The sequence below is a fragment of the Bufo bufo genome, chromosome 1 (assembly GCF_905171765.1).
Source record: "Bufo bufo chromosome 1, aBufBuf1.1, whole genome shotgun sequence".
Lineage (NCBI taxonomy): Eukaryota > Metazoa > Chordata > Amphibia > Anura > Bufonidae > Bufo > Bufo bufo.
The window spans coordinates 495878459-495900622 of NC_053389.1; the positions used below are offsets into that span (position 1 = coordinate 495878459).

Here is a 22164-nt window from a genome sequence, read left to right on the forward strand (position 1 = left end):
AGGGTGCCGGCAATGCGATTCTGCTGCCGGCACCCGCCTCCTGTATGTGTTAAAGACTACTGTATATGAGTCCAGACTTTCACTATTAGGCCACACAGAGCGGCGCCCAGCGATGTCTCAGCACTCACCATTTAGTCCTGGGCGCCGCTCCGTTCGCCCGCAGTGCCCCATTACGGTCTCCTCTCCTGCTCCACATGCTGCTGATTACTATCGGAGCGATGGGAGGAGACATCAGCTTCACTAGTGGGCGTTCCTTCTCCCTGGCTGTAGCGCTGTCCAATCGCAGCGCAGGGAAAAGGAACGCCCACTAGTGAAGCTGATGTCTCCTCCCATCGCTCCAATAGTAATCCTATCATTGGGGGCGCAGTGCGCCCGCCCCTCCTCCGCCCCTCTCTTCTCATTGCCGCCCCTCCTCCACCCCCTCTCTTCTCATTGCCGCCCCTCCTCCGCCCCTCTCTTCTCATTGCCGCCCCTCCTCCGCCCCTCTCTTCTCATTGGTGGCAGCGGCAGCAGCACAGGGGGAGGGAGGACAGCTTCCTTCTCCCCGTGCTGCTGAGAGAGAACATGAGCGCGCCGATAGCAGCGCGCTCATGTTCAGAGATACTAGACTGCGCAGAAGCGCAGCCCAGTATCGAAAAAACGGAAATCCCGGTATCGTATCGATACCGGGACAAAAGTATCGATTGGGTATCGAAATTTCGATACCCGCAACAACCCTAGTGCAATGTATGGACACTTACCTCTCTAAGGATAGCCAATTATTAACAAAGGGGCACAGTACTTAAAGGATAACTGTCATATTTTGTTTTATTTACTAGCTTATTAGAGTTAGGCGAGTAAGTCTGTCAATGATTGCCAAAATATGTTTAATTACCTTATAATAACAGCTTACATTAATGTCTGCTGTCCCTTTCCACTGCTCCCTTAAAAGACCGTTTCTATGGCTCACCTATCTTCGACTAGGAAGACAGAGGGGCGGTCCTTCACACTGCATGCCTGCATTAGGCTTCAGAGTGAGGAGGCGTGTCTCTCAGTAATCCAATCTGATTGGCTGGCAGGAAGCTGCTGGGTTCAGCAAGTTTGTATGGGAAGTGAGGGAAGGCAGTTTTGGCCTCAGAGAACTGGCAGAGGAGCCATCTTGAGAAGATCCTCATAACGTAGGATTCAAAACAGCCGTAACTAAGGGGAAAACTCAAGGAAAACAGTGGTAAGTGAAGAAACTAAAGATTGATTTATGCATAATGCTGCTTCAGCAGTAACATGTGCTAAAATGAAAATTTGTCATGAAAATATGACAGTTATCCTTTAACTAAATTCTTCTGCTCCTTTGTGTCAGCAACTAGTTGAGATCTCCGCAACCAGACCCAAAGATCAAACCATATGACGTCATAACTTTAATCGGACAATAGGAACACTTTAAATATCCTTTCTTGTTTAGCCATTTTTAAAACCATGCTAGCATTACCTTGATGTCCCTTACTCCCGAATACAATATCGAAGTATGAAGTTGGGTATTCTTCTCCACTTTACTGTCACAAGAAGATTTGTCATTTAGATTACTGGAAAAATAGATGTAAAACACCAGCTTTCCAGGATTTAGATAAAAAAGGTAAAATTTTAAACTTTTGGAGAGAAGAGAAACTCATAGACATTACCAGTGAGTTTCTTTTCATTTCAAAGAGAAACATAAATGCCTTAAACACTTGGGATTCATTTATTTTTACGGTTGTGCTGTCCCGGATCATTTTCTTTTGAAAACTATCTAGCATCAAGCAAACTAACGGAACTGCAAATTCCTCTAAAAGGTGTCTATTTAGAAACGCTGTTCGTGTATAGGCAGATATTTCATTCATTTGATTGTTCTGTTTTCTGCATAGATTATGAAAAGGTCTTAGAACTGGATTCAAACAATTTTGAAGCCACCAACGAGCTAAAGAAAATAGCCCTGGTAAGTATATCCTTCTCAATCAACTCCGTTTTGTTTTCTCTTAATCTTAATGACAGCAATGCATCTCAAAAAATGTAGTACAGGGTACTAATAGAAAACTGCTGGAGGAGCAATTTCCTACTAAGTCACATGACTGAATGTAAAAAGAGCATGTTAGAGAGGCACAGTCTTTCAGAAGCAAAGATAGGTAGAGGTTCACAAATCTGCAGAAAACTGTGTCTAAAAATTCTTTGAACTGAAGAGGAAAGGGAGCATCCAGCTTGTTATTGGCACACAGTTCAAGACTCTGCCTCTCTGATGGTATGGGATTGCATAAGTGCTTACGGTGTGGCCAGCTTAGGGCTCTTTCACACCTGCGTTCTTGTCTTCCGGCATAGAGTTCCGTCGTCGGGGCTCTATGCCGGAAGAATCCTGATCAGGATTATCCTAATGCATTCTGAATGGAGAGAAATCCGTTCAGGATGCATCAGGATGTCTTCAGTTCCGGAACGGAACGTTTTTTGGCCGGAGAAAATACCGCAGCATGCTGCGCTTTTTGCTCTGGCCACAAATCCGGAACACTTGCCGCAAGGCCGGATCTGGAATTAATGCCCATTGGAAGGCATTGATCCGGATCCGGCCTTAAGCTAAACGTCGTTTCGGCGCATTGCCGGAGCCGACATTTAGCTTTTTCAGAGTGGTTACCATGGCTGCCAGGACGCTAAAGTCCTGGCAGCCATGGTAAAGTGTAGCGGGGAGCGGGGGAGCAGCATACTTACAGTCCGTGCGGCTCCCGGGGCGCTTCAGAGTGACGTCAGGGTGCCCCAAGCGCATGGATCATGTGAGCGCCCCGGGAGCCGCACGGACTGTAAGTATACTGCTCCCCCGCTCCCCGCTCCTACTATGGCTACCAGGACTTTAATAGCGTCCTGGCTGCCATAGTAACACTGAAAGCATTTGGAAGACGGTTCCGTCTTCAAATGCTTTCAGTACACTTGCGTTTTTCCGGATCCGGCTGGCACCTCCGGCAACGGAAATGCACGCCGGATCCCAACAACGCAAGTGTGAAAGAGGCCTAACACATCTGGTAAGAACATCTGCTCCCATCCAGACATTGTCTCCTTCAGGGAAGGCCTTGCATATTTCAGCAAGACCATGCTTAACCACATACTGCATCCTTTACACCAACATGGCTTCACAGAAGATGATTCCGGGTGCTGAACTGGTCCACCCGCAGTCCAGACCATTCTCCAATAGAAAACATTTGGCACGTCATGAAACTAAAAATATGGGAAAAGAAGACCTAGGACTGAACAGCTAGAAGAATGGGACAACGTTCCAAAACTTCAGCAGTTCTCCTAATTTCCGAGACATTTACAGACTGTTAAAAGAAGAGGGGATGCTACACAATGGGAGACATGGCCCTGTCCCAACTCTTTTCAGATGCGTTGCTGCCATGAGTTATTTTTTTCCATGAAATGGTAAAATGTCTTCACTTCAACATCTGATATGTGTTCTATGATCTATTGTGAATAAAATATGAGTCTGAGATTTGCTAATTATTGCATTGTTTTTACCTACATTGTACACAGCAAGCCAACTTTTTTGGGGAATTAGGGTTGTAATGTATTTTGTTTCACGGTTGCATGTAGTATTACACAATAGTTATGTGCAAGTATTGGAATTACCCTCTGCTTATCATCTGATTTATTTATGATTGTCTGTACAATAAGTTTTTAAATGCAACAGTTGGAGTGACTTCTAACCAGTAAGCCCATCTTTAGGGGAGAATATTATTTATTCAGCTCTGAAAGAAGGCCTCACAACCACAGCCACACATTCAGAGCCAAAAATATGTGATGAATCATGTGGTCCTGTAGAAAGTCCACCTTGGTAGATACATTCACTCAATGCGTTAACCATTTTTTATTTTCTGTGTTCAGCAAAGATGCCTCCTTTAAAGGGGTCGTCTTAGAGTAGGAAACGGTATAATATAAAGAAAAAATAGCCATTAGTCATCCATTAAACAGATGTTGCTCCAGTGCTGCAGCGGTTACATCACGTACCTCATTCATTTAGCTGCAGCAGTCACATGAATTGTATGTGTGATGTCGTCACTGTATGACCGGCGGAGACCACCAGAGGGGCAGCACATTTAAAGGGTGAGTAATGTTTCTTTTTCAGGTTATACAAACTCCTGCTCCAGGTGAGGTTTCTTAAAAGGGTTATGCCATGACTGATGTAAAAAATGAAAATCATATAGTACATGACAGCCTCTTTCTAACAAAGCTAGAACCAGCCCTGTACCTCACATGGATCCACAGATCTCCCATTCATTGCTCCAATTGTTCTGCCGGATTTATGTCAGGCTAACAGCTCAGGGACGTGTCCTTACTCGGGAGTGGTGTTCTTTCTGCTGCAGCTCTTTCGCTGTAACTGCCACAGCTTAACTGAGCGTGTGCAAACACCTCAGTGAGGTGGACAGAGAAATAAGGAAAAGAACAAACAGCAGGGGGCGCTATATAGATATATTTTATTGAATAGCTCACTGGCTAAAATGTAGAATATTTTTTGTGGCACAACCCTTTTAATATCTTGAACAACCCCTTTAATCAACTATTTGTGTGTATATTTTAGGAGCTTCAGTCATCCTCAAGTACATTACAAGAAAAAGAAGATATTAGGGAGAACATTGAAGAGAAAAGTTCAGAAATATCTGAAGAAGAAAAGAAACATATAGAAGCGCAACAGCTGAAACAAAAAGCTATTGTACAGAAAGATCTGGTATGTTTTAATACCTTAAAATATAAAAAATGCCTTTAAACCCTGAAAATATAATTGCATCCAGTATGCCGCCTCTGAGAGCGCTAATTGTGGGATGAACAGAAAATGATTCTGTGCGGTCGCATGGTGTATCAGATTGAGTCATATGATTTTCAGATTTGCCAGGAAGTGCTTCTTTTCCGCCCTACTATTTTGCTCTTTGGACAGGATATAACTGAACCAAGCTACTATTAGGCCTCTTTCACACGGGCGTCATGTTTTTTGCCCGAATAAGAGGCGGGTGCGTTGCGGGAAAATGCGCGATTTTTCCGCGCGAGTGCAAAACATTGTAATGCGTTTTGCACACGCTTGAGAAAAATCGGCATGTTTGGTACCCAAACTCGAACTTCTGTGAAGAAGTTCGGGTTTTGGATCGGTGTTCTGTAGATTGTATTATTTTCCCTTATAACATAGTTATAAGGGAAAATAATAGCATTCTTAATACAGAATGCTTAGTAAAATAGGGCTGGAGGGGTTAAAAATTTTGCCACTTGATCGCGCAGCCGGCATCTCTTCTGTCTTCTTCTTTGCTGTGCACAGGAATAGGACCTTTGAGGACGTCATTGTGCTCATCACATGGTCCAATCACATGGTTCATCACCATGGTGAGGGACCATGTGATTGGATCATGTGATGTGACGTCACCACAGGTCCTTAGCCGGCAGCTCAACATTACAGAAGAAGACAGAGATCCGCAACTACGCGATTAAGTGGACTCTGAGTTAATTTTTTTATATTTTTAACCCCTCCATCACTATTTTACTTTGCATTCTGTATTCAGAATGCTATTATTTTCCCTTATAACCATGTTATAAGGGAAAATAATACAGATCGGGTCCCCAGCCCGATCGTCACCTAGCAGCCATGCGTGAAAATCGCACCGCATCCACACTTGCTAGCCGATGCTTGCGATTTTCACGTAGCCCCATTCACTTCTATGGGGCCTGCGTTGCGTGAAAAACGCAGAATATAGAGCTTGCTGCGATTTTCACGCAACACACAAGTGAAGCGTGAAAATCACAACTCATGTGCACAGCCCCATAGAAATGAATGGGTCGGTATTCAGTGCGGGTGCAATGCGTTCAACTCACGCATTGCACCCGCGCGGAATACTTGCCCGTGTGAAAGGGGCCTTAGGGTGTCATTTTAACGTGCTTTATATTAGGTCTTCTACAGTGACAGCTCCTCTTTATAAGGCCTCATGCACACGACCGTTGTGTGTTTTGCGGTCCGCAAATTGCGGATCCGCAAAACACGCATGGTGTCCGCGTCCGTTCCGCCATTTGCGGAACGGCACGGACATCTATTGATATAACTGCCTTTTCTTGTCCGCAAAAGCGACAAGAATAGGACTTTTTTTTTTTTTTTTGCGGACCACGGAACGGAGCAACGGATAGGGACAGTTCACGGGGTGCTGTCCGCATCTTTTGCGGCCCCATTAAAGTGAATGAGTCCGCATCCGAGCCGCAAAAACTGTGGCTCGGAGGCGGACCAAAACAACGGTCGTGTGCATAAGGCCTAAAGTCCACTTAGTAACCAAATTATGAGTAAATACCTAATCATCTCATCATAATAAATAAAACATTCAGATGTTAAAACAACAGCCAAAATGTGAAAATGTGATCTGAGTGACTTTGTATGGAGGACCTGTTGGTAACACCCAGAACTGCTGCCCATTTTAGATTTTCCCAAATAATAACCCTTAGGCCCCTTTCACACGGGCGAGATTTCCGCGCGGGTGCAATGCGTGAGGTGAACGCATTGCACCTGCACTGAATTCGGACCCATTCATTTCTATGGGGCTGTGCACACGAGCAGTGATTTTCACGCATCACTTGTGCGTTGCGTGAAAATCGCAGCATGCTCTATTTTGTGCGTTTTTCACGCAACGCAGGCCCCATAGAAGTGAATAGGGCTGCGTGAAAATCGCAAGCAACTGTGGATGCGGTGCGATTTTCACGCACGATTGCTAGGACACTATTGGGATGGGGACCCGATCATTATTTTCCCTTTATAACATGGTTATAAGGGAAAATAATAGCATTCTTAATACAGAATGCTTAGTACAATAGGGCTGGAGGGGTTAAAAATTTTTTATAATAATTTAACTCGCCTTAATCCACTTGTTCGCGCAGCACGGCTTCTCTTCTGCCTTCATCTGTGAGGAAAAGGACCTATGGTGACGCCACTGCGCTCATCACATCGTCCGTCACCACAGGTCCTTTACCCAGGTCCTGAAGAAAGAAGACAGAAGAGAAGCTGGGCTGCGCGAACAAGTGGATTAAGGTGAGTTAAAAAAAAATTAAAATCTTTTTTAACCCCTCCAGCCCTATTGTACTAAGCATTCTGTATTAAGAATGCTATTATTTTCCCTTATAACCATGTTATAAGGGAAAATAATACAATCTACACAACACCTAACCCAAACCCGAACTTCTGTGAAGAAGTTCGGGTCTGGGTACCAAACATGCCGATTTTTCTCACGCATTAAAATGTTTTGCACTTGCGCGGAAAAATCGCGCATTTTCCCGCGACGCACCCGCATCTTATCCGGCCCAAAACCATGACGCCCGTGTGATAGAGGCCTTAGTGTTTCAGTTGGAATATTTTTGTATAATTTGTGAGGACATATGTGAACGCTGTGCACCAAGGTGGATTGGCCACAGCACATCTAAGTGTGTACTTGCCCAGTACTAAACTTTGTGACTGTGAAGTACACTGCCATTGCATAGTAAGTTGTAGCCATTGGTTCTCCTACATACTACGACTGTGTACCCCGTCAGGATGTTAAACAGAATTCTATTTCCATTGGTACAGGGAAATGCTTACTTTAAAGAAGGAAAGTATGAACTTGCCATTGAATGCTACACACAAGGAATTGCAGCAGATAGCACAAACGCACTGTTACCAGCAAATCGAGCCATGGCCTACCTGAAAATTCTAAAGTAAGGATCATATATATATGATATACTGTTTGATTTGATGCTGGATCATGTTAGATGATCACTGCTGTGTTTCTGTCGGGAAGGAGGAAGGGCTGATGTGTACTTCCCTTGAGTCTGATGCTATGCATTCACTAAAAATATCTGACAGTTGTATAAGCTCCTAAGCTCCCTCTAGTGGTGTCTGCAGGCAACCAGAATGTGATCATTTATCTGTATCTATTTGGAAGATTTGGAGTTCTCTATCTCTGGCATCTTTATAGATTAACCAAGACCTGTATCTGCTCAAAGTAACATTATAAAAAGAGAACATTCAGTAAAAGGGGTTGTCTGGCGATCTGCATTGGCGAGAAGGGTGCGAAGTAGCCAGGACCAGTATCGGCGGGGACCCAGCCAGAAAGGCCCCGGTGGGGGAAACAACCCCTTTAAGGCTCTGCTCCCACTAGGTTCACGAGTTATATATTATTATATAAATATGGGCTATCAATGTAACAGGGATCAAAATTGGTGAAAATTGATTTGCCCGAGAGAATAATCCTCAATGGCCATTTGATGCTGATGTTTGAGGTCTTCCAACTTGTGTTGTCTAAAGTCCAGGTCATTTCCTGCCAATCACTTCTTTATGTAACTCCTTTAGAGATCTTTGTGCGAACAGAGTGACATTTAAGAATGTGAATGTACAAGAAAAAGGTCAGAAGAAGGTTAATGGTTGTGAATCAATAGTGCTCTCATTTTGTGCTAAAAATAATGTCTCCTCTGCGGCAGGTCTCATATGAGTCTTAAGCCTTGGTATACCGATTGTACACATGTGGTTGTGCTTCTTTCAGATACCAGGAAGCCGAGGAAGACTGCACACAGGCCATAGCTTTAGATACTTCATATGGAAAAGCGTTTGCCAGAAGAGGGACTGCAAGAGTAATGCTTGGCAAACTGAGGGAGGCGAAAGAAGGTGAAACTCTTAGCTGACCAGCATGTCCACACACAACATATTTGCTACAGATTGTACGTGCAGATTTGTGCAGGTAAAATCTGCAGTGGATTACGGTACCAGGCAGGTGGATGAAGTGTTACAAATCCCATCCATGTGCTGGGGACTTGTTTTCTGTGTGGACGTTGACATGCTTATTTAAAAAATCCACTGCATATCAATTTCTGTTGCAGATTTTCATCACATATTTCACCCCTTTAAGTGTAACAGGAGTGAAATCCACGGTGAATCTGCATTTTACATATGGGATTTTGCAACACATTCATCATGGATTTGTAGCAAGATCGATAGCAGAACATTTCTGTCGCAGGAGGACTTGCCCTTGTTCTACTGTGGTTATTCACTAGTTATAAATATTACAAAACCTCAACATTCTTATCACTGCGATTAATTTTATTAGACTCCGTAATACACTGGATACATTTCATTTTATCGTTCTAGTTACTGAGGAACATATTTCATCTAAAGTCTGGATATACAACTCCAGGCACAGTGGAATTTCTGATATTAACCATATGTTAGCCGCAGTCTTTATTAAAGGGATTTTCCAGCCTTTACTGAGTGATGGCCTGTCCTCAGGATAGACCATCACTAGCTGATCGGTGGGGGCTAGCACCCCGCACTCCTTTTGATCAGCTGTTCGGGTATAGCTCAGTTGCCAGAAATCGGCCCAGAACTACACAGCACTCATTCATGATAAGGGTGCATTCACACGACCGTATCCATTTTTGTAGACTGTAAATTGCAAATTTGCAAAACACGGATACCGTCCGTTTGTGTTTTGCATTTTGTGGATCGGAACGTCCTGCCCGAAGATAGAATATGCCTCTTCTTTTTGTCCGCAAAACGGACAAGAATAGGACATGTTCTATTTTTTTTGCAGGGCCTCAGGATGGACATGCGGATTGCTGTCCTCCTTTTTTGTGACCCCCTATTGAAATGAATAGGTCTGCATAGACCCCAACTGTCTTGCAGTAAAACTGTCTTTGTTGCCAGTAGCAACTAATCGGAGCCCAGGTTTCATTTTACCCGAGCAGTGTAAGAAATGAATGAGGCCCATCATATCCTTCCCTGCCAGTTGAGTGGTACTCTGAGGACGGCAGTAGTATGCATGTTCCCAACAAAGTTTTGCGATGATAAAGGTCTATGTACCGTCAGGCTCATCCACAGGAACACAGGAATGTTTTGCTGGTCAATTTCCAGACCTTTCCGTACCAGCAAAAAGCAATATGCAAGGTTTGGCGCAGAAGTGGCGTAACGGGATCCATGGCTGATGCCCAAAAAATGTAGACAACCACATCATCAGGCACCTGTCATTGTTGCAGATATCTAGGAGAGGATTATGAGAAGCTCTCAATACAAAAATGATCCCAACATGTACATATTGGAATATGTCAGTGTGCAGTGAAATTGCTTCACCTGAAGCCATACTGAGTATCGAAGGTTCTCTTGTGCAAGAACAAACTTGTGTTTTTCATGGCCCACCCTAATATTATCTAGTGCACTTAAATAGACTAAATATAGGTTGTGGTCAGTGGGGGGAATGTATCAAGTTTCTGTGCCAGTTTTCTGGAATACAAAAGTTGGAGATATTGGTGCAAGTGCAGGTTTGCGCCAAAATTGGTGCTGTTTTGACCACCAACCTTACTACATTTACAAACTGTGAGAGGGTGCGAGCTGCCATTGGGACCTCCACAGCCCTACGCTTACCAGATGCCAACTACCTCGTTTGCTTAGATTTCTTTTTCTGGTGCATGAACTTCCTGCTGATGCGCTTTATGCCTCTTTAATTATTCTGACGCAACACTTAACTTCATGGTTATTTATTAAGACTGGTGTAAGACACAGTTCTTAATATATTTCCCTCAGTGTATTCTCAGAGAATGCTACTGTATTATTCGGTAATCAGGGCTCACAGATCTGTGATGCAGAAAAGGCAGCATCTTTGCTGTAAAGGACTGATCAGTAGCTTCTCTCCAGTAACGCATTTATTCCAATGATGCGCTGTGTTGGTATTTTACACTTTTGTGCCTTTATATAAAGTCAAAAAAGTGGGCAGCACTCCATGAGCCTTGAGCCTTGCTCCAGCATAGAGCCGAAACATTGCATGTCCTGTCTGGGTAAATAAAGATTTTTGTACTTTTTTTTTATCTCATGGAGTGCTGCCACTTTTTTCTATATATCCAGCGGGAGCACCAGCCAGGATATGGGTGCAGAGTCCAACGTAGGGTAACGGCAATACCTGATAATATGGAGATGAAAAAAGTAGGACTGCACTCCAAAATAATGGTGAAATAAAAGGATTTTAATCACCCATAATATGGCAACTTGCGACGTTTCGGCTCACACGAGCCTTCCTCAAGCCTGAATATGTCATATGTCAAGCCTGAGGAAGCCGCTTGAGGAAGGCTCGTGATTAGAGCCGAAACGTTGCACCACTTGGGTGAATAAAGGGTTCACTTGCTTTTACCTACCGGAGTGCCGCTCTTTTTTCTGGATCTATTCATCGGGGCTACAAGTCTACTCCCCTTGAGACGTGCACCCGTACCTCTCCCTTGCAGCCAGTGCCGCCATTTTTCTTTATATATATATATATATATATATATATATATATATATATATATATATATATATATATATATATACACACCAAAAGTTTGGACACACCTTCTCATTCAAAGAGTTTTCTTTATTTTCATGACTATGAAAATTGTAGATTCACACTGAAGGCATCAAAACTATGAATTAACACATGTGGAATTATATACATAACAAACAAGTGTGAAACAACTGAAAATATGTCATATTCTAGGTTCTTCAAAGTAGCCACCTTTTGCTTTGATTACTGCTTTGCACACTCTTGGTGAAATGGTTTTCACTTCACAGGTGTGCCCTGTCAGGTTTAATAAGTGGGATTTCTTGCCTTATAAATGGGGTTGGGACCATCAGTGGCATTGAGGAGAAGTCAGGTGGATACACAGCTGATAGTCCTACTGAATAGACTGTTAGAATTTGTATTATGGCAAGAATAAAGCAGCTAAGTAAAGAAAAACAAGTGGCCATCATTACTTTAAGAAATGAAGATCAGTCAGTCAGCCGAAAAATTGGGAAAACTTTGAAAGTAAGGGCTATTTGACCATGAAGGAGAGTGATGGGGTGCTGCGCCAGATGACCTGGCCTCCACAGTCACCGGACCTGAACCCAATCGAGATGGTTTGGGGTGAGCTGGACCGCAGAGTGAAGGCAAAAGGGCCAACAAGTGCTAAGCATCTCTGGGAACTTCAAGACTGTTGGAAGACCATTTCAGGGGACTACCTCTTGAAGCTCATCAAGAGAATGCCAAGAGTGTGCAAAGCAGTAATCAAAGCAAAAGGTGGCTACTTTGAAGAACCTAGAATATGACATTTTCAGTTGTTTCACACTTGTTTGTTATGTATATAATTCCACATGTGTTAATTCATAGTTTTGATGCCTTCATAGTCATGAAAATAAAGAAAACTCTTTGAATGAGAAGGTGTGTCCAAACTTTTGGTCTGTACTGTGTGTGTATATATATAGATCTATCCAGTTTCTTTGTCAGACTCAGAATTCTGCTGTCTTCTATTACTGCTACCTAACATTTCATCATCATGAACCAAAGACTAATATTTTGAGTTTGTGTGAATAGGTTGAATGTAAAATTATCATTTCGTATGTGTTGGAGGCTGATACTATTTTTTCCCTTTAACCACTACCAGTACTTGGTTCTGGTCTGCAAAGGTGACCACGGTGAATATAGTCAAATCCATACATAATCACCTTTGCTGACTCCAAATGTAATGTAAGCTGCTAATATAAGTGAGTATTATAGAAGAAGCTGCCAAAATAATTTACACTTACAGTTGCAAGAAAAAGTATGTGAACCCTTTGGAATGATATGGATTTCTGCACAAATTGGTCATAAAATGTGATCTGATCTTCATCTAAGGCCTCTTTCACACTTGCGTTGTTGGGATCCGGCATGCACTTCCGTTGCCGGAGGTGCCCGCCGGATCCGGAAAAACGCAAGTGTACTGAAAGCATTTGAAGACGGAACCGTCTTCCAAATGCTTTCAGTGTTACTATGGCACCCAGGACGCTATTAAAGTCCTGGTTGCCATAGTAGGAGCGGGGGAGCGGTATACTTACGGTCCGTGCGGCTCCCGGGGCGCTCCAGAGTGATGTCAGAGCGCCCCATGCGCATGGATGACGTGATCCATGCGATCACGTGATCCATGCGCTTGGGGCGCCCTGACGTCACTCTGGAGCGCCCGGGGAGCCGCACGGACGGTAAGTATGCTGCTCCCCCGCTCCCCACTACACTTTACCATGGCTGTCAGGACTTTAGCGTCCCGGCAGCCATGGTAACCACTCTGAAAAAGCTAAATGTCGGCTCCGGCAATGCGCCGAAACGACGTTTAGCTTAAGGCCGGATCCGGATCAATGCCTTCCAATGGGCATTAATTCCGGATCCGGCCTTGCGGCAAGTGTTCCGGATTTTTGGCCGGAGCAAAAAGCGCAGCATGCTGCGGTATTTTCTCCGGCTAACAAACGTTCCGTTCCGGAACTGAAGACATCCTGATGCATCCTGAACGAATTTCTCTCCATTCAGAATGCATTAGGATAATCCTGATCAGGATTCTTCCGGCATAGAGCCCCGACGACGGAACTCTATGCCGGAAGAAAAGAACGCAAGTGTGAAAGAGCCCTTAGTCACAACAATAGACAATCACAGTCTGCTTAAACTAATAACACACAAAGAATTAAATGTTACCATGTTTTTATTGAACACACCATGTAAACATTCACAGTGCAGGTGGAAAAAGTATGTGAACCCCTAGACTAATGACATCTCCAAGAGCTAATTGGAGTGAGGTGTCAGCCAACTGGACTCCAATCAACGAGATGAGATTGGAGGTGTTGGTTACAGCTGCCCTGCCCTATAAAAAAACACACACCAGTTCTGGGTTTGCTTTTCACAAGAAGCATTGCCTGATGTGAATGATACCTCGCACAAAAGAGCTCTCAGAAGACCTACGATTAAGAATTGTTGACTTGCATAAAGCTGGAAAGGGTTATAAAAGTATTTCCAAAAGCCTTGCTATTCATCAGTCCACGGTAAGACAAATTGTCTATAAATGGAGAAAGTTCAGCACTGCTGCTACTCTCCCTAGGAGTGGCCGTCCTGTAAAGATGACTGCAAGAGCACAGCGCAGACTGCTCAATGAGTTGAAGAAGAATCCTAGAGTGTCAGCTAAAGACTTACAAAAGTCTCTGGCATATGCTAACATCCCTGTTAGCGAATCTACGATACGTAAAACACTAAACAAGAATGGATTTCATGGGAGGATACCACAGAGGAATCCACTGCTGTCCAAAAAAAACATTGCTGCACGTTTACAGTTTGCACAAGAGCAGCTGGATGTTCCACAGCAGTACTGGCAAAATATTCTGTGGACAGATGAAACCAAAGTTGAGTTGTTTGGAAGAAACACACAAGACTATGTGTGGAGAAAAAGAGGCACAGCACACCAACATCAAAACCTCATCCCAAATGTGAAGTATGGTGGTGGGGGCATCATGGTTTGGGGCATCATGGTTTGGGGCTGCTTTGCTGCGTCAGGGCCTGGACGGATTGCTATCATCTAAGGAAAAATTTATTCCCAAATTTATCAAGACATTTTGCAGGAGAACTTAAGGCCATCTGTCCACCAGCTGAAGCTCAACAGAAGATGGATGTTGCAACAGGACAACGACCCAAAGCATAGAAGTAAATCAACAACAGAGTGGCTTAAACAGAAGAAAATACGCCTTCTGAAGTGGCCCAGTCAGAGTCCTGACCTCAACCCGATTGAGATGCTGTGGCATGACCTCAAGAAAGCGATTCACACCAGACATCCCAAGAATATTGCTGAACTGAAACAGTTCTGTAAAGAGGAATGGTCAAGAATTACTCCTGACCGTTGTGCACGTCTGATCTGCAACTACAGGAAACGTTTGGTTGAAGTTATTGCTGCCAAAGGAGGTTCAACCAGTTATTAAATCCAAGGGTTCACATACTTTTTCCACCTGCACTGTGAATGTTTACATGGTGTGTTCAATAAAAACATGGTAACATTTAATTATTTGTGTGTAATTGGTTTAAGCAGACTGTGATTGTCTATTGTTGTGACTTAGATGAAGATCAGATCACATTTTATGACCAATTTGTGCAGAAATCCATATCATTCCAAAGGGTTCACATACTTTTTCTTGCAACTGTACATATATAAATGTTTCTGGCTCTCAGAAGTGAATGAATCTTGTCACTTAACTCCAGTGAAAAATACTTAGTCGGCGTCTCCTAAGCATTCAAGTGCCCACTAAACCAGGGTGTAGCTATAGAGGGTGCAGAGCTAGCAGTTGCTACCAGGCCTAGGGGCCTCAGCAGCCCCCCTGTTGCAAGAAGACTGTATTATAGAAATCACATGGTAGGTGGGGGGCTCCGTTACAGATTTTGCACTGGGGCCCAGGATTTTCAAGTTACATTTCTGACAGTAAATGTCTGCCTAGAAAGCTGTGAGCTTAGAGAGCATATTCATTAATAAATCTCAAGGACTTCCTCATGAATATTTGTCAGGGGAAACTGTTTCATAACAGCATAGCCACAGTCTTTAATAATAGAATATTCAGTGTATATATCGCCTACAATGAGCCTCTTCCCAGACATTTTATGGAGTGTGCCCGCAGTATCTGTCCCGGACTTTACCCAGACTTTTTCTCCCAAGAACCCTAGTACTATCTCCGGGTTATGTCAAGTGAGCGCATGTGTGAAAACAGCAGTAAATGTTCCAGAAAATCACAGTGGGCCATGCCTAAAGTTCCTGCCCCTTGTCTAGGGACCTGGAACATTTCCTCTGTAGTGAGAACGCACCCGACATGGAACATCTCCGGTGTGATGGCTACATGTGTGAAAAGCCAACTCCAGTAAATCTCCGGACCTGATAATCCAGAAATATGCCGGAGTTTATAGTCTCCGAAGTTTCAGGTTCATCCTTGTGCAACAGACAGGAAGGGCAGTTCTAGGTAAGTGCGGGTAAATCCACACACCAGAAATTCTGTGGAACATCTACAGCAGACAAATCTCATCCATGCACTGTATAATCTGTTCACGTGGAAATTGACTTGTGGTGCACATTTTTACATTTGCAATGAATTTCTAGTGTTGAGGATTTTGCTGCAGAATATTTGCTGATCTGCAGCAAAATCCTCAGGTACAGAAGTAAAAAAAAAAAGTTTATGTGCCTGCCAATCTCCTGGCACTGCCATACTGATGTTTCCATGGCCCCCACCAGTTTCGCCTTCTGCAGTGAAGTATCATGTTAATACATGATTGCTGCAGGCTGTGATTGGCACACAATCGCTGCAAGTTGAGAAACAGAGACCAATGGGGAACTATGGCACCGTCGCCAAGGGATTGCCATGGCATTAGCAGAGGATTATAATGCAAGAAGGGAATTCACAGCAAAACCCGCACCGCTTGATGTGGATTTGCTCAGAAGATTTCCCCACCGGTTTCATTGGACTTGCCATAGAAAATTTCTAAAACACATGCTTCTAAAGATCGAAAACCCTTGAATTCTGCCATTTTCCCTGAAAAGCACCATAGTCTGTATTGTACCACCTTGACATCAGTGAATTAGGTTAAGGAACATGTTAACCTGGGTTAGGCTTATTTAGGTAATTAGGCATAAAATACGCAGGTATTTTTTTTACAGTACATAGTATTTTTTAATTTTTCCGTTTGCTCTCTAATTTAGTCCATATAATTGATTAAGTCCAGAAATGTGTATCTTATGATACTATAAAAAAAATTGAAAAAACAAGTTGCGCTTCAGATAAGAGGACCTAAACGTGAAAAAAATTGACACTAAAGTGATGGCTGATTCCGGTGTTCATAAATTAATATCATATTTTGTTTCTTTTCTTCTAGATTTCGAGACTGTGTTAAAACTTGAACCTGGAAACAAGCAGGCAATATCAGAACTGTCCAGAATTTCTCAGGTATTTCCAGTCATAGACTGCAATCTGGTTGCTAGTCATTGTTCTTCAAGGATGTATAATGTATGTGGAATAAATGTAACGAGCAACATGAGTACTGTGGGTCCTCTGAAACATGTAAAAGGTACTTTACTAGACAAAGAAAGGAAGGGGAACTAAGGTTATTAAAATGACAATGACCAAAACAGCGACAGGTAGCAAATGTTAAGGCTGTATTGCACAGCTTGATGTGGCAGGCAACTGCAATCGCCTGCTCACTAGTGGAGGAGACCACTGCTATTACATGCAGCAATCTCCTCCGCAACATGGGGAGGAGCGATCGCTGTGCATTGCTCGTCCCCATGCTGTGTAGTGGTTTTCCGGCATCGGATCATTAATGGGCACCACGATCTGCTGTTAAAAGTGTTTGCTCATTCATCGGGCAGTCTTTGGCGGTATTACACTGCCAGATTATCCCTAACGAGCATTTGTGCGAATCGGACAGTGTAGTACAGGCTTTAGGCTCTGTTCACATGGAAATTCCATCATATTTGCACTATTCGTCCCTTCAAAATCATGAACACCATTACTGAAACCTGACAGACCCATTATAAGTACGGTCTATTGAGTGCTATTGATGTCTGTCATAGGACCGATCCAGCACTTTTATTGGTGGATGGATGGGAATTTCAACTGGAATGCTAATAGAATTTTTCTAAAAATGTTAAAGGGAACCTGTCACCGGGATTTTGTGTATAGAGCTGAAGACATGGGATGCTAGATGGCCGCTAGCACATCTGCAATACCCAGTCCCCATAGCTCTGTGTGCTTTTATTGTGTAAAAAAACGATTTGATACATATGCAAATTATCCTGAGATGTGTCCTGTACGTGAGAGGAGTCAGGGACAGGACTCATTTCAGGTTAATTTGCATATGTATCAAATCGGGTTTTTTTACACAATAAAAGCACACAGAGCTATGGGGACTGGGTATTGCGGATGTGCTAGCGGCCATCTAGCAACCCATGTCCTCAGCTCTATACACAAAATCCCGGTGACAGGTTCCCTTTAAGGGAACTGTAGAGAATGATACTTGGTGTAACATGGCAATAATTAAAGAAATATTGCCTGTTGCTTGAAAATCCACCAGAAAAAGTGGAGCTACATATTTATGTGCCTCTTTTTATGTTTGTGTAGGAACTTAATGAAAAAACTGTAGACGCAAATCAACAGTCTGCAGACGAAAGTGAAGAACCTCATAAGAGACGTATTATAATGGCAATAGATAAACCTTCCTATCTAAGATCACCTGTAAGTGCATGTATAATTATTATGTACATTTTCTTTGGTAATCACTTGCAATTAAAGGGAATGTGTCTTTTAATTAAGATTTTATGTTAAAGGGGTTGTCTCACTTCAGCAAATGGCCTTTTTTATGTAGACAAAATGAATACTAATGTATTGTGTAATGTATGTAAGATCATAGGCATCACCATGTCCCAAGATGTCTGAACTATTAAAATGTAAACATATTTATCCCATATGGTGAACACTATAAGGGAAAAGAAATCAAAATGGCCGATTCTCCGTTTTTCCATCACATTGCCTCCCCAAAAAAGTGATCAAAAAGTTATTCACACTCTAAAATATCATTAAAAACTACACACTGCCCTGAAAAACATGAGCCCTCACTCAACATCGTAGGCGTAAATCTAAAAAGTAATTGGGGTCAGAATATGGCAATGCAAACCAAAAATCTATTTTTTTTTTTTAGTTTTTTTTTCTCCAAGGTATTAAAGCACAAGAAAATGTGCAAATGTGGTATCCCTGTAATCATACTGACCTTGAGAATGAAGGTATCAGGTTTGTTTTACCACGTAAAGACGAAACCCAAAAAAACATGGCAGAATCCTGTTTTTTTTCCCAATTCCACTCCACTCAGTTTGGAATACTTTTCAAGCTTCCCACTTCAAATTGTATTCAATATTAAATGGTGCCATCAGAAAGTACAACTTGTCTCACCGAAAATAAGCCCTCCTATGGCTAAGTGAAAATGGAAAAATAAAAACCTTATGGCTCCAGAAAGACAGGGAGTCCAAAAGCAAAAACAGAAAATCACTCTCTCCTCAATGGGTTAATAGGAAACTATTAATAAAAGTATGTTATAGAATACCTTTCAATGCTGTTAACAAGTTGGCAACATACAAGTGAGCTTATATTACAGAAAAACCTATAGACTAGGATTGCCTTCCTTTGCACATATAAACTCTCCACTAGAGGTCAGTCATGGGTAATTTAGGACAGAATTCCACGTTTTCACCCTGTACTATGGATTTCTGAATTTCTGTGATGGAGTGTTCTTGCACTTGTTCAGTTAGCCCCCTGCTTGACTCTGTTTCTTTGAAACAGCTGGTTTAAATGAAGTCTAACTTAGATTATATGTTGATGCCCTAAGGCAGGCATCCTCAAACTGCGGCCCTCCAGCTGTTGTAAAACTAAGACTCCCACCATGCCCTGCTGTAGGCTGATACCTGTAGGCTGTTCGGGCATGCTGGGAGTTGTAGTTTTGCAACAGCTGGAGGGCCGCAGTTTGAAGATGCCTGCCCTAAGGAGTATTCTCATCTCAGCCATTCATAGCTAAGTTCAGAATAGCCATTGAATGTGGCGACCAGCGGTGGCTGGGGACACGAAAATCCCAGCAACCTCTCTTTGGCCATCCGTCTCTCCAGTATACGTCCGTATACCACAAAGAAAAAGGTATAAAGTAATATAATAGACTGAGCTACCCCATATAACAGTGTCCAGTAAAGAAATCATATATGTTAGGCGTATTTAATGTTTTTTGCAATGTATGCTACTGTACGGCGTCTGTCCGAGGCATCTAATAGTATACAGTCATGAGAAAAACGGGAACATTGAATTCTATGGTTTTTACTTATCAGGTCGTAAAAAATGTGATCCTTAGAAGGCTTTAAAATGAAGTAAATACAATCTCACATGAACAACACATGACAGACTGTACCGTATCTTTATTGATTTCACTAACACTAGGCCAAAGTGCTTCAAAAGGAATTGAGGGTAAGTAGCAGCTAAGTGCTGCTAATCTATTGTCCCAGGCTGAAATGTGACCACCTCTATAAAAGCAGAGGTTTTGGCAGTCTGCTGGTCTGGAGCACTCAGGCTTGTGTTAAAACAGGGAGAAAAGACATCAGCAATGATCTTAGAGAATTAATTATTGCTGCCCATCAATCTGGGAAGGATTATAAGGCCATTGCAGAACAATTTAAAGTCCTGGCTAATTCATCCCAAGGTCAGACCATGCAATGTGCAGAGAACCTAAGAGCTACATCTAAGACACCACAGGCCTCAGCATGTTAAATGTTCAAGTCCATGACAGTACAATTAGTAAAAACAATGATGAACAGTGGGGGGGGCGGCGGCAGGGCACAGGGAGATGAGCGCTTCCATTGTGGACACGTTCATCTCCACAGTCATCTGTATCGCCGTCTTCAGCACAGCAATATACACTGCTCAAAAAAATAAAAGGAACACTTAAACAACACAATGTAACTCCAAGTCAATCACACTTCTGTGAAATCAAACTGTCCACTTAGGAAGCAACACTGAGTGACAATCAATTTCACATGCTGTTGTGCAAATGGGATAGACAACAGGTGGAAATTATAGGCAATTAGCAAGACACCCCCAATAAAGGAGTGGTTCTGCAGGTGGTAACCACAGACCACTTCTCAGTTCCTATGCTTCCTGGCTGATGTTTTGGTCACTTTTGAATGCTGGCGGTGCTTTCACTCTAGTGGTAGCATGAGACGGAGTCTACAACCCACACAAGTGGCTCAGGTAGTGCAGCTTATCCAGGATGGCACATCAATGCGAGCTGTGGCAAGAAGGTTTGCTGTGTCTGTCAGCGTAGTGTCCAGAGCATGGAGGCGCTACCAGGAGACAGGCCAGTACATCAGGAGACGTGGAGGAGGCCGTAGGAGGGCAACAACCCAGCAGCAGGACCGCTACCTCGGCCTTTGTGCAAGGAGGAACAGGAGGAGCACTGCCAGAGCCCTGCAAAATGAGCTCCAGCAGGCCACAAATGTGCATGTGTCTGCTCAAACGGTCAGAAACAGACTCCATGAGGGTGATATGAGGGCACGACGTCCACAGGTGGGGGTTGTGCTTACAGCCCAACACCGTGCAGGACGTTTGGCATTTGCCAGAGAACACCAAGATTGGCTAATTCGCCACTGGCGCCCTGTGCTCTTCACAGATGAAAGCAGGTTCACACTGAGCACATGTGACAGACGTGACAGAGTCTGGAGACGCCGTGGAGAACGTTCTGCTGCCTGCAACATCCTCCAGCATGACCGGTTTGGCATTGGGTCAGTAATGGTGTAGGGTGGCATTTCTTTGGAGGGCCGCACAGCCCTCCATGTGCTCGCCAGAGGTAGCCTGACTGCCATTAGATACCGAGATGAGATCCTCAGACCCCTTGTGAGACCATATGCTGGTGCGGTTGGCCCTGGGTTCCTCCTAATGCAAGACAATGCTAGACCTCATGTGGCTGGAGTGTGTCAGCAGTTCCTGCAAGACGAAGGCATTGATGCTATGGACTGGCCCGCCCGTTCCCCAGACCTGAATCCAATTGAGCACATCTGGGACATCATGTCTCGCTCTATCCACCAACATCACGTTGCACCACAGACTGTCCAGGAGTTGGCAGATGCTTTAGTCCAGGTCTGGGAGGAGATCCCTCAGGAGACCGTCCGCCACCTCATCAGGAGCATGCACAGGCGATGTAGGGAGGTCATACAGGCACGTGGAGGCCACACACACTACTGAGCCTCATTTTGACTTGTTATAAGGACATTACATCAAAGTTGGATCAGCCTGTAGTGTGTTTTTCCACTTTAATTTTGAGTGTGACTCCAAATCCAGACCTCCGTGGGTTGAAAAATGTGATTTCCATTTTTTTATTTTTGTGTGATTTTGTTGTCAGCACATTCAACTATGTAAAGAACAAAGTATTTCAGAAGAATATTTAATTAACTCAGATCTAGGATGTGTTATTTTTGTGTTCCCTTAATTTTTTTGAGCAGTGTATATGGCTGTGCTGCGGCAGGGAAGGGAGAGACGTTTCCCTTCCCTGTTCCTCTGATAGGCTGCCGGCACTAGGCCGGCAGCCTATCAGAGGCAGGTGCAGGCGGCGCGATGACGTACAGCGCGGGACACAAGCCTGAAGAGGCTTGCACTGCATCGCTGACATGGAGGTAAGTAGAAGTGTGTTTATTTTTTTTATATATTTTTTTATATGTACAATACTTTTTACTGGCCCATGTTTGGGGGGGTGCTCTTGTTACTGGCACATGATTGGGGGGGGTGCTCTTGTTACTGGCACATGATGGGGGGGGTGCTCTTGTTACTGGCACATGATGGGGGGT

General features: G+C 43.5%; 1 protein-coding gene across 1 annotated transcript in view; it reads left to right on the forward strand.

Moving 5' to 3' along the window:
* Positions 1–22164, forward strand: part of RPAP3 (RNA polymerase II associated protein 3) — a 74926-nt gene that overhangs the window by 14816 nt on the left and 37946 nt on the right. The window contains exons 7-12 of the mRNA XM_040410518.1: positions 1878–1948; positions 4565–4711; positions 7568–7695; positions 8520–8641; positions 16671–16741; positions 17915–18028. Of these exons, the coding sequence (XP_040266452.1) occupies positions 1878–1948; positions 4565–4711; positions 7568–7695; positions 8520–8641; positions 16671–16741; positions 17915–18028 (653 nt within the window). The remainder of the gene's footprint in view (positions 1–1877; positions 1949–4564; positions 4712–7567; positions 7696–8519; positions 8642–16670; positions 16742–17914; positions 18029–22164) is intronic.